We start from the raw sequence: 13,312 nt of genomic DNA on the forward strand, positions 1-13,312 counted from the left end.
CGTCCAATGAAACAAGATCACCTGACACTGTTAAAGCAGGAAGTATTATCCCTGCTAGGAAAGCATGCCATAGAGAAGGTTCCACAGCACCAACAAGGAACAGGAGTATACTCCCTATACTTCCTAATTCCCAAAAAAGATGGGTCTCTAAGACCGATACTGGACCTAAGACCTCTCAACGCATACATAAATTCGGAACATTTCCACATGGTCACGCTCCAACAGGTACTTCCTTTACTGAAGAAAGGGGACTTTCTTTCTACACTGGATCTAAAAGACGCTTACTTTCATATCCCGATTCACAAAGCCCACAGGAAATACCTCAGGTTTGTGGTAGAAGGACAACATTATCAGTTCAAAGTCCTTCCGTTTGGTGTCACAACGGCACCAAGGGTGTTCACAAAATGCCTGGCAGTGGTGGCAGCTCACCTAAGAAGACAACAAATACATGTCTTCCCATACTTGGACGACTGGCTAATAAAGGCCAAGTCACAACAGGAATGTCTTCAAAACACACAAAAGACAATTCAGCTACTACACCAGCTAGGGTTCACGGTGAACTACACAAAGTCACGCCTACAACCAAGCAACGTTCAACAATATCTGGGGGCTACTATAGACACAGAAAAAGCCAAAGTATACCCCAATCCAGTCAGGATCCAAACAATGCTTACAATCATTCAAAGATTCCAACCACAACACTCACTACCAGCAAGAGTGTTCATGCAGCTATTAGGGATGATGTCATCCTGCATACTGCTAATACCATATGCCAAACTACAAATGCGTCCGCTACAAGAATGCTTAGCGACACAGTGGAATCAGGCTCAAGGACAGATTACAGATCTGGTGTTGGTAGACGACCGCACACACCGCTCTCTGAAGTGGTGGAACACAACAAACATTGCCAAGGGGCGGTCGTTCCTAGAACCAATTCCACAGGTGACAATAACAGCGGACGCATCGCTCACAGGATGGGGAGCACATATGGAGAAATACACAGTACAAGGAAGGTGGAGTGTGCAGGAAAAAAGACTGCACATCAATTACCTAGAACTACTAGCGGTGTTTCTAGCATTGAAAGCCTTCCAAATACATGTTACCAACAAAGCAGTCCTGATCAGAACAGACAACATGACAGCAATGTATTATATTCAAAAACAGGGGGGGACGCACTCTCTCCAACCATCCAGACTAGCACAGGAAATCTGGAGATGGGCCATTCCTCAAAACATCTATCTGTTAGCCGAACACCTACCAGGAGTCCAAAACCAGATAGCAGACATCTTAAGCAGACAGTCGGAACAAATACACGAATGGGAACTGCACCAACAAATACTGCAGCCATTCTTCCAAAGATGGGGACAGCCAGAGATAGACCTCTTTGCCACTCATCAGAACGCAAAATGCCAAAGCTTCGCGTCCAGGTACCCGCACCACCTGTCGCAGGGCAATGCGTTATGGATAAATTGGTCCAACAAATTTGCATACGCTTTTCCCCCTCTCCCACTAATCCCATTAGTGGTCAGAAAACTACAACAACACTCAATGACCATGATACTAGTAGCACCCACGTGGGCAAGACAACCGTGGTTCACCACGCTCCTGCAACTCTCACAAGTGCCACATCAAAAGCTACAAATTCTACCCATGCACCTTACACAGAACCATGGAGAAATAATGCACCCAGATCTCACACAATTGAACCTAGCGATCTGGCTCCTGAAATCCTAGAATTTGGGTACTTAGATCTACCCCCAAATTGCATGGAGATAATTAAACATGCGAGACGTCCCACCATCAGAGCATGCTATGCAGCTAAGTGGAAGAGGTTTGCTATACACTGTACTAATAACAATATCAACCCTCTGGACGTATCAACAAAGGAGATTATTTGCTACTTATTACACTTACAGCAATGTAATCTAGCGTACACATCTATCAGGGTACACCTAGCAGCTATAGCAGCGTACCTACAAAACAGGCAGCACATATCACTGTTCAGAGTACCAGCGATAAAAGCCTTCATGGAAGGCCTTAAAAGAGTAATTCCACCAAGATTACCACCTTCCCCAGTCTGGAACCTCAACGTAGTACTCACCAGACTAATGGGGCCACCTTTCGAACCTATGCATAGGTGCGAAATACAATTCCTTACATGGAAGGTGGCTTTCCTTATAGCCATTACCTCACTCAGGAGAGTAAGTGAATTACAGGCATTGACAATACAAGAACCATTCCTACAGTTACACCAGAATAAAGTGGTTCTTAGAACAAACCCAAAGTTCTTGCCTAAAGTAATTTCAGCATTTCACATCAACCAGCCAGTGGAACTACCAGTCTTCTTTCCAAAGCCACAGACGGTAGCAGAAAGGGCTCTACATACACTAGATGTCAAAAGAGACAACTATTTGTAGCATTTTCCCCAACACATAAGGGCAATCCTATCTCTAAAGCAGGCATCGCTAGATGGATTGTAAGATGTATACAAATATGTTACATTAAAGCAAAGAGAACATTAACTGTTCCTCCTAGAGCTCATTCTACACGAAAACTAGGAGCATCTATGGCATTCTTAGGGAACATTCCCCTAGATGACATATGTAGAGCAGCAACTTGGTCTACACCACATACATTCACAAAGCACTACTGTGTTGATGTACAGGCTGCACAACAAGCCAGAGTGGGCCAAGCTGTATTAAAAACTCTATTTCAAACAGTTGCGACAGACACTGGTGACCACCGCTAGGGAGGTAACTGCTGTACAATCTATTCATAAATGTACCATCTGCAGCCCATATGCCTCGAACGGAATATGCTACTTACCAGTATGCATCTGTTCTTGGCATAGAGGGCTGCAGAGTGGTACATGCCCTCCCTGCCTCCCCGGAAACCTGTGTCTGTCCCAACATTATCTTATTTAGATACACTTACATGGGCATATCTTTATGTATTATACTACACTACTCCATCTAACCCTACTATGGCAAAACAATCTAAGGATGGAGCCGATGCCCATGCGCACTAACACCAAGAGGAGGAGTCATCTATGACGACAAAGACTTCTCCAGAAGAAAAACAAGTGCAATCATCCGAGCCCAACACCAGATGGCGATCTATTCATAAATGTACCACTCTGCAGCCCTCTATGCCAAGAACAGATGCATACTGGTAAGTAGCATATTCCATATCCAGACAAAACCTTCTCTCAAAAGACAGAAGGGGCCGACACATGCTCGGTGCTTAACAGGAGACTTTAATTTGCCAAATTCATCTGCTTGCAGCAAAAATCGTTACATCAGTGAAACGCTGGGCAGACGCGTTTCAGGCCTTCGCCTTTCTTCAGTGCCGGTTTCACTTCTGCGCTGACATCGCACCTGGGGGCCAGATTAAATATACGGCAGTCCACTCCTACTGAAGCAGTTTTCTAAGACTATGGGAGGCTGCATTGTGTGTGTGTGTGTATGTATATATATATATATATATATATATATATATATATATATATATATATATATATATATATATATATATATATATATATATATATATATATATATATATATATAAAAGCTCTGGTCTCCAATCTTGCAAGAAACTTCGCACTCGCGGGGGGGATACAAACTCATTTTTTTATCAGCAACAAACGCGTTTCGTTGCTATGCCTTCTTCCGTGTTACTGAATCACAGCGGAAACGGCCATTTTAAAGAGGCATCGTAAGCACAGTGTTATTGACACAAACGAGGGACATATCATTCTGCTTATCACCATTTTTGTAGTTTTTTGATTATACAACACATGTGGAGCGTTTCAAAATTTCATAGAAAATTCTTCATAATACATTTTAACACTGCAAATTATTCAGCCATCAGCTACCTTTACAATTATATTTATAATTAGCATTTTTTCTAATTTAATACATTGTTGTTTTTTGCTTTAGTGTTTTTCACCCTGATCAGTAGTGTTTGTAATTCCTTAATTACATCACTATCTCACCCATCCTATGCCGTGGATCAGCTTATTTACAACACCACCACTCATTGCTCTCACATAATAATTCTTGTGTGCCTTCCTTATATTTTAAAACGGTATTATCTCGCCGTGGATCGGCTTGGGTCCCTCCTTTATTTAGTCATACACTGTTTAGATTTTCTAAAGAAATTTTTGTTTTTCTTTTCAATTCTTCCATTTCTATTCTTTGGTGGATTGGCACCTAACACTGGCCATTCATCATCATAATACTCTTATGCTATATCTTAAGACCCCATGATACTTAAAATAATGGCAATTTCTCTATCCATTCCATGGTCAGAACATGAGGCCTTCATACAATTATATAAATGACTCGCATTAATCATACTTCCTTTCCTGATACTGTATGTTATGTCGCTATATGTGATGCTAGTTCCTCACCATTGTTGAGCCCATTAGGGAACTTGGTCATGAGATCTATAATATATCTCGACTCAAGCCTTCGTAACTTACGCAACCTGTCTCCTCCTCGAACATTTGCAGCAAACAAGTGGTGGAACTCGAGCAAAAAAATAAAATATATATATACAAACAAACAAACAAACATTGTCATGCAAACAAGGCTCGTGGAGCCGAAACGTCATGGACATTTTCTGCACTAAATACATTTAAAAGAAAAATAAACTTTATTGGTCCGTGTCCGAGTGGTCCTTACCTTGGCTGGTTGCTACTCCAGAGCTAGGCGAGACGGCGGTGTGCACGATACATATATATATATATATATATATATATATGTATATATATGTATATATATGTATTTTCTCACATATATGCAATGTATTTCCGGGGTCCTGCACATAGGCGGGAATATTCATGTGCCTATGACTTTTATGAGGATACCCCTGGAAGAGAACTAGGATAACAGGTAAGTAACTTATCCTTTGTGCACACCAAGCATTTTTCCTTTATCCTGCTACCCTCTTACTAGAGAGATTGCAGTTCATCTTGATTTTAACACCTGCATCTCTTCCCTTTTCTAGAGTTCAGGCCATATTCCCAACACCTGATCCAGCAGCACTGAAGGACCGACGCATGGAGAACTTGGTGGCGTATGCCAGGAAGGTGGAAGGGGACATGTATGAGTCTGCAAACAGTAGGGTAAGAACCTGTGCCCAAAGCTACAGTGCAGAGGTGTCATTTTGGAGGTGGAATGGGATCCTTCCAATTCACCTGAGGCATATGATTTTTAAAGGATACTTTTCTAGCATACTGACATTTTTCAAATGTCACTACCGTAGTCACTCCTTAACCTGTCTGTTCATCTCTTCATTGGCCTCTTTTCACTTATTTTTCTCTTGTCCACTACTGCTTTTACATCTCTTCCTCTTGTAGTTAGTGCCTCGTCTCCACTTTTTGATTATTAATCGATTCATAAGCCTAAATTATTCCTTGTTGTTCAACGGTTAATGCCAATAGCAGTAAAGAACATCAAATTGCTTGACATGCAACAAACCACTTTTTACCTAATGGCAAAATTCACCTTGTTGAAAAGCATCCAAACGCAAGTCAATGAGTATCCAAACATACGCCAATGAGGTGAATGTGCTTAGATGTCCACTTTCCGAAGAGGCCATCATAGTTCAGAATTCTACCACATGCTGTGTGGTGGAAGTCCTTCAATACACCCATTCTCTTAATATTCTGTGGTTTTGCTGAGAGGAAATGGGTTGTACTATATGGTGTGGGTGTGCGACCTTGACATGCAATACTTTCAGACTCCTTTAGGATTCTTAGGTGTCATTGGTCAAACATTCAGCTCAACCGTTGGTAGCTGTGGCTCCGAGGAGCAAGGCTTACATAGAGGAACAAGTGTAAAGCATGTAAACCGCACCGAAACAATTGAAGAATAAATCACTAAGACACCAATGTAATCCAAAACCAATTTATAAAAATAGACTATATTTTAATGTATTTTTAGACCCCCAACGATAAAGCTCCACGGAGGGTTCCAGAGATAGAGAATTTACTAGGTATAGTAAATCAAAGCATTCATCTCAACCGTGAACAAGTACTGGCAACTTCAACAAATTTGGCACTTAGAAACTTTTTCACCAAAAATTTGGGCTAATTGTACTGCTGTCACTTAGTCACCCAACTCCAGTAGAGAGCCAGCTTTATAGGTTGAGGCAGCTTTGCAGCGTGAATCCTTTTCTGGGTTCACATGCTGGTCATCATTCCGCCATTTAGTGATTGGGTCCGGAATTGTCTGTTTTTTTTTTTTCCCTCTTGTTTTGGTCGTGGTCGACCACCATTTGGTGTCCGGTACGTCCTCTGTATGACATCAGACGGCATCCTAGAGGTCGACGTGAGTGGTGGCCATCTTAAGATTCTTTTTTCTGCTGTTGGATCTGGAAGCAAGACTGGAAGCTCCGAAGAAAAGTCCCCCCCCCCCCCAAAAAAGTCAAGAAAAGATCATTGTAGATAAGATCAACGAATAGAGACTGATCATCGACGCAGAGTCGTAGACCGAAGCACAGCGGCCCGAACCAGAGGAACACTCCGGGCCACAAAAGGCAAGGTTGGGGCCATGGAGAAGACCCCTTTTAAGTTCTGCCCCATGTGCCATCACAAATATGCACAGCGGGATCCACACACCCTGTGCAACCTTTGCCTACCCAAGGATCACCAGGATAAAGAATGTGAGGTCTGTGCAGCGTTCCTGCCGAAAACTCTCAGGACACGCCAAAATCAGAGACAGGCCCACTACACCACGATGTCGATGCCAACGAAGAAACCTTCCATGAACGAGATGGGTTTGTCGAGCCACGAAGAGGAACATGCAGCTCCTGCGGAATCCACACATGATGGATCGGACATCAAATTTGTAGAAATAGGAAGCTGAGAAAAAACTCGCTGAAAAGAAGGCGAAAGAATAGAAGAAAAAGACTGACAAAGATCCGTCAGAACCGAAGAGCCATGAACCAAAAACAGCCAAGGCAAACCCGATGCTGAGCACAAAGGCAATCAAAGGTCAGTCTCGACCGAAAGAAACCCATGGCACCCACCCAAAGGTTGCCGAAGAGGGGAAGTCGCACAAGGCTCCAAAGCCAAGGGTCGGCGACACAGAACCCGCTAAAAAGGCGTCGACGGCGGGGGAAAAAATGAAGACCCCGGCATCCGCCGCCAAAAGGGCCCTCTAAGTCGGAAAGAAGACTCGAGAAAGAAATGGCTGTTCTATTGCAAAGGAAAAAGGAGTTTGACTCACTAAAGGAGTATCGAATCCCTAAGGCTCCAGAAGTCGATCCTGAAACCTTTGACGCTGAAGAAGTGGAAGACGCCAAAGAGGAGGAAGATGGTATCCTCCAATCCCCACCAACGCCTCGAGGCTAAGACACCAAGGAATACGATAACGTACAGAAGCAGGAGGAAAACTAAGAAAACTTCGAGGATGAATGGAACGATCTCGACACAGAGTCCGGAGGAAGAGATCTGCAACTATCCCTAGAAGGCATTTCCCCCAGATGACTTGCCTTCTACACTGAAATTCTTAAAAGGGCTGCAAACCAGTTTTGGGGTGCCCCTAGACGAAGAACAGGGGGATACATGTTTTCTGTTGGAAACCCTGGAACCTGCAACTAAAGGAACACTATCTTCCCATGTTGCCAAGTATTCTGGGCCAAGGCAAGGAAGCCTTCAAAGGGCCAGCATCTAAGGGAGGGGTAACTCCTAGAGTGGAGAATAAATATATATACCCTCTTCAAAGGACCCAAAATATATACAGGGAAACGTTAGGCCAGATTCCATCAGCGTAACAACGGCCAGAAGGAGAGCTAGCGCAGTCTCCAATATAAGACCTCCTCCAGAAAAGGAGAGTAAAAGGATGGACTTGGTTGGCAGAAGAAAGGAGAAGGAGGCAGCAACGCAGTGCCACATTGCCAACTCAAATGCCCTGCTCAACTGATACGGCCACCAGCAGTGGGATGAAATGGTGGCGTTTATAAACAGACTCCCAGAGGAGGACAAGAAGAGAGCAAGATCGTTGGTCCAAGAGGGAAGAAATTTAGCTAATACCTGCCTCAAATCTACTCTAGATGCAGCAGATATCGCAAGCAGGTAAATGTGCACAGGAACCATACTACGAAGACATGCCCGGCTCAGGATCTCTGGATTCTAGCAAGAAATCCAGACATCAATTATCAACAGACCTCTTAACGGACAAGAGTTATTTGGCAAGGAAGTAGATAAATCCCTTCAACAGATCAAGAAGGATAATGAAACAGCCAGGGCAATGGGGGCCCTACAACAAAGAGGATCTTTCAAGAGAGGAGGTTTCTCGAACAGAAAGACCACAGGAAGAGGCAGCTTCGGCCAAAGCCAGCTGATGCCGCAACAATCGCAGAGGCAAAACACAAGCCAACAAATGGGCAACAACAGAAGCAGCCCTTACGAGGGTGAGGAAACGGCAGAGGAAGAGGCCAAACCTCCAGTGGGAGGGGTAATACCTATAACTGACTTCCACACAAAAAAGGACCCACACAACACCAATGAGGGGAAGAATATCCTTCTTCCACAACCAGTGGGAAAGGATTACAACGGGCAAATGGATATAAAATTTGGTACAACATGGATATTGCATAGAGCTAACAAAGACACCATCTGCAAAAACAAGAAAACTTATCAAAAACATAACAAATCCTGCTAAACGCAGAAATCAAGAAACTGTGTCTAAAACAGGCAATAGAAACAGTACCAAAACGGGAACGGTACAAAGTAAACTACTCTCCATACTTCCTGGTACCAAAACAAGACTTAGCCCTGAGACCAATCTTGGACTTAAGATTCATAAACAAGTTCATACGGACACAACACTTCAAAATGTGTACCCTTAAAGAAATAATCCCGTAAATCCCAAAAGGAGATTTTCTAGCAACAATAGACCTCAAGGACACCTATTACATATTCCAATGAACAAGACACACAAAGTACCTAATATTCCTACACAACGGAACACCCTATGAATTCAAAGTACTCCAATTCTGAATGAAATCCCCTCCACGGGTGTTCACAAAGTGTCTGACCGCAGTAGCCGTCTACCTAAGAAGAGAAGAAAATCCATGTATACCTATATCTGGACGATTGGCTAATAAGGGGGCGCACAAAACAAATAAGGCACAAACCGGTTCAGAAAACTATCCAAACACTTCAAGGCCTAGGTTTCTCAATAAACCACACAAAATCATCAACAAACACATGAAGGGAAAAAACCTTTCTTTGGCAAGACAAAATACAAAGAACGCAAGGACATACTCCACACAAAACAGAATACAAGCTATCTACAAGGAAACCGCCTTCTACCAGAAGGGACAGTCTCTGACAGTGAGGAAGGTAATGAAACTTATGGGCATGATGGCATCATGCATCCCACTCATCCCTACCGCTCGCCTACACATGCGACAATTCCAGGAATGGATCGCCAACAGCTGGTCACAAGCCACAGAGAGTTGGGAAGATCTAGTGGTTGTTACACAAAGGATAAAGACAGAGACACAATGGTGGGCATCCAACAACATGGCACAGGGGAGACATTTCAAGAACACAACTCCAACTGTGACAATCACCACAGATGCAGCCCTCAACGGTTGGGGAGCACATCTGAACCAACTACAGATTCATGGGTGAGGGAGCGAAGAAGACATCATAAAACACATCCACTTCTTAGAGATGAAAACTGTTTGTCTGGCACTCAAAGCATTACAGAAACAGATTCAGGGGAAAACCATCCTGATACAGACAACACAACAACTATGTTTTTCCTGAACAAACAGGGTGAAACGAAATCCTTCCCCCTAAGCAAACTGGCGCAAGAAATCTGGCAATGGGCAATACCACAGCAAATCAATCTGCAAACAGTACACCTACTAGGGGTAGACATCACAGCAGACCAGCTAAGCAGACAAAACAGTTGCTCACACGAATGGGAGCTAAAGCAAACAACAGTACAATACCTGTTGAACATCTGGGAAACGCCAGTGTTGGATCTCTTTGAAAAATGCAGAACAAGAAATGCTGGAACTTTGCATCCAGGTTTCCACACCATCTGTCAAAGGGAAATGCACTTTCACTCAATTGGTCTCAGACATTTGTCTACGCCTTTCCACCAATTCCCCCGATGCAAAGAGTACTACAAAAAGCAAGCAAACCAGGAACAAATAGGATTCTGATTACCCCCCGTTGGCCAAGACCGGAAAAGGATTAACGGTGCAAAACGAAATGGTTACTTACCAGTAGGAGTAGTTTTGCAGATTGAAGAGTTTTTGAATTCACATGCGGCCCATCCAGCTTTCCCCTAGAAGGAACACAAACAGGTGGGAAGGCAAAGTACAAAGTTAAGAACTATAAATAAGGACCATAACAAGGATTAAAAAGCATGAAGACTGAAAAATCCGAAGATGGCCACCACGAACGTCAAACTCCAGGATGCTGTCTGACTTCATACAGGGGAAGTACCTGACACCAAATGGTGGTCAACAGCAAACAAAAGGAGGAAAAAAAAAGACCATTCCAGACCCAACCACTAGATGGCAGAATGGTGCACAGCATGTGAATCCAGCAAACTCTTCAAGCTGCAAAACTACTCCTACTGGTATGTAACCATTTCTTTGCAATAGATTTCTATGAAAGTGGTCCTGATACTACGGATGCTGAAGATGCTCAAGGATTCTGTGGATGTGATGTGGTCAACAGGGATATTCCTGCAGCTGCTCCTCGAAGGAGCTGAGGAGATCCTGCCACATGGTCGGTGTCCTTTGAAGTCCTCTTGGTGCTTGAGAAGTCCAGTCGCCATTGGGCTACAAGTCACTCATGTAGAAAGCTGTGTTTCTATTGCAGTAACTCCCCCACTTTTTGCCAGATTACTAATGCGCTTTGACTTGCTGTGCTCAGGGTCCCTGCCAATCGGGTTCCCAGGGTTTGTTCTTTCCCAAAACTGTACTTTGTACCCCCAATTGGCACTTCTCTGGCCACATGTCAGTCCCTTGTAAAAGGTATAATGGGTACTAAGGCTGCATTGCTTATTGTGCCACTCTTAGAGGCTCTGTACCTTTATACTCACACACACTGCCATTGCATGCTGCATGTTTTGGTGCAGAACAAAGTGAAGTCTCGTCATGGCTCATATCCCTGTGTTCCTTCTTGATCCTGCCAAAGTTTTAAATTCTTCGGACTCCACGTGCGCTGCTCATTGAATATATCAATAACATAATACACTTTTAAAGAAAATCTCAACCATGTGCAAAAAACTTTGATTTCCTATAAAATAATAGTGGGCTCCTAAAATAACCAATATAGAACAATAGTTTGTGAATGACAATTAACATTATTCGTTGCATCAAAATAAAACTTTACATTTCCAGTGTCAAAGACAACAGAAACCGTTAGCCCAATGCATTTCGGGACTCCCTTCTACAAGGGCTGGAAAATTTCAGTGGTTTCTAAAAATCACCCTGCTCCAGTATCAATGACTACATGAGCCCTGTACCCTTAGTGTCTAAGCCATTCTTAGACATTGTAAGTGCAGTAAAACCATTAAGAGTATATGGTGCTGGGAGATTGTCATTACGAACTCCGCAGCACCATAATGGCTTTACTGAAAACTACTCCGCACATTAAACCCACACTGATGCCAGTGTGGGTGACATTAAATCCACACTGATGCCAGTGTGGGATTTAATGAAAAATGCACTCAGAGGGCACCTTAGAGATCCCCCCTGAAAAAACGACCCAACATGAGTGTCCAAGCTGAGTGGCTGCTCGCCAGCTGCCACCACCAGGCATATTTGTGGATCCCTTGCTTGAAATCCTGCTATTCCTGGGGGTCTGATACAATGCACATTCTGGGACATGGTACCAAGCCTCCTCCCCCAGGATTGGCAGGGTCCACGAACAGGAAGCGTCAAAGGCTTGCGACCTTTGTAAGCTACCCCAGCCTCCACTGCCATCAGGAGCAGACCCGCTTCCTGTTTCCCCTCCTTTTCGGCAGGAAGACTGGCTGAAAAAATGAGCACAGTCCAGAATGTGTGTCCGCCGCTGACAACCCCACCCCTCAGGTGGGTGAGGCGAGGTGAAGCCCACTTTTCAGTGCAAGATGGCAGGCACTCTCCAATCAGGAGTAGGGATTGTGTCCACTCACCCCCGTGGGGTGTGCATACCAAGGGTGTAGTCACCCTAAGGTCAGTAGCCCATTGGCTATTGACCTCGAGACCCCTAAAACGCCCCCCTAAATACAGTATTTAGGGGCAGCCCTGAACCTAGAAGACGGATTTGCGCAACTTACGAAGACTGCTGAGGACAAAGAAAACAGATGCCTGGAAACACCACTGCACCTGACGTCTATGGCCTGATTCAGGGTGGTACACTGGTCCCAGCGAGGTCCCACAGTGCTCCAGAGCCTGAGTCCACCATGGGTTGACCCCTCCAGGAATTACCGGACGTCGTCTGCGGCCTCTGCACGGAGACCCTCGTCCACCTCCCCCAACCACGAGTGGCCCGGTAAGGTGAAATCAGACCTCAAAAGACAACCTTGTATCCAGCCGCCCTGCACCCTGTAGAAGACAACCTGAGGTGCACCTACGTCCCCGAGTCCTCCATCTTACCTGCCCAGCCGTTGGTTCCTCCTGCAAGTCTTCCTGGACATAACCTGCAACCTAAAACCGGCAAATCGCATTAAAAACAGGGCACCAGACGCCAAAACAGCATCCTGCACTGAGCCGCCGCTGCTGCAGGTGCACCTGGTGTGCCAACTCTGATCCGCCTTTGCCCTGAGCCTAACACCATCAGCTTCGCTCCCACAACCTTGTGGCCTGCTCGTGAACAGCCACCAACTGGAGGCCCCCCTGCCACACATTGGATAACATTGGGCCTCAGCAATCTGCACCCGGCAGTCCTAGTGCCGCTGAGGGTGCAAACTGCACCCTGGGGGAATCCTGGTTTTAACCCCAGAATACCAACTCCCACAAATAAGTACTTGCGTGCAATCCGTTAACTTCATTACTTTCCATAGGATTGCATTGACTGCTTTTTCTTGAAAATTCTTGTGTGTGGAGTTGGTATGTATGAAACACCGAAAAACTATAAATGTACTAAAAGTGAATTACTTACCTTCTGTCTAGAAAATGTCCCAGTGTGATATCTTGGCAAATCACACTGATTAGCAAAAATAACTTTAAAAGTAATCTAAGAAGTAACGTGTACTGGGGCGCTGAACGTGAGACGCACGCAGATGCTGGTTGGAGGAGCCGCGGAGGAACTGTGGAACAGCAGGGCTGCGGAAGCTTCGATCTA

The 13,312-nt window shown here is 44.5% G+C and overlaps 1 protein-coding gene across 7 annotated transcripts in view; it reads left to right on the top strand.

Moving 5' to 3' along the window:
- Window positions 1-13,312, top strand: part of EP300 (EP300 lysine acetyltransferase) — a 561,889-nt gene that overhangs the window by 204,012 nt on the left and 344,565 nt on the right. For all 7 annotated transcript variants that reach the window (XM_078640667.1, XM_078640674.1, XM_078640679.1 and 4 more), the window contains exon 9: window positions 5,014-5,131. In XM_078640667.1, coding sequence (XP_078496793.1) covers window positions 5,014-5,131 — 118 coding nt within the window. The remainder of the gene's footprint in view (window positions 1-5,013; window positions 5,132-13,312) is intronic.

The sequence above is a fragment of the Lissotriton helveticus genome, chromosome 1_1 (genome assembly GCF_964261635.1).
Source record: "Lissotriton helveticus chromosome 1_1, aLisHel1.1, whole genome shotgun sequence".
Lineage (NCBI taxonomy): Eukaryota > Metazoa > Chordata > Amphibia > Caudata > Salamandridae > Lissotriton > Lissotriton helveticus.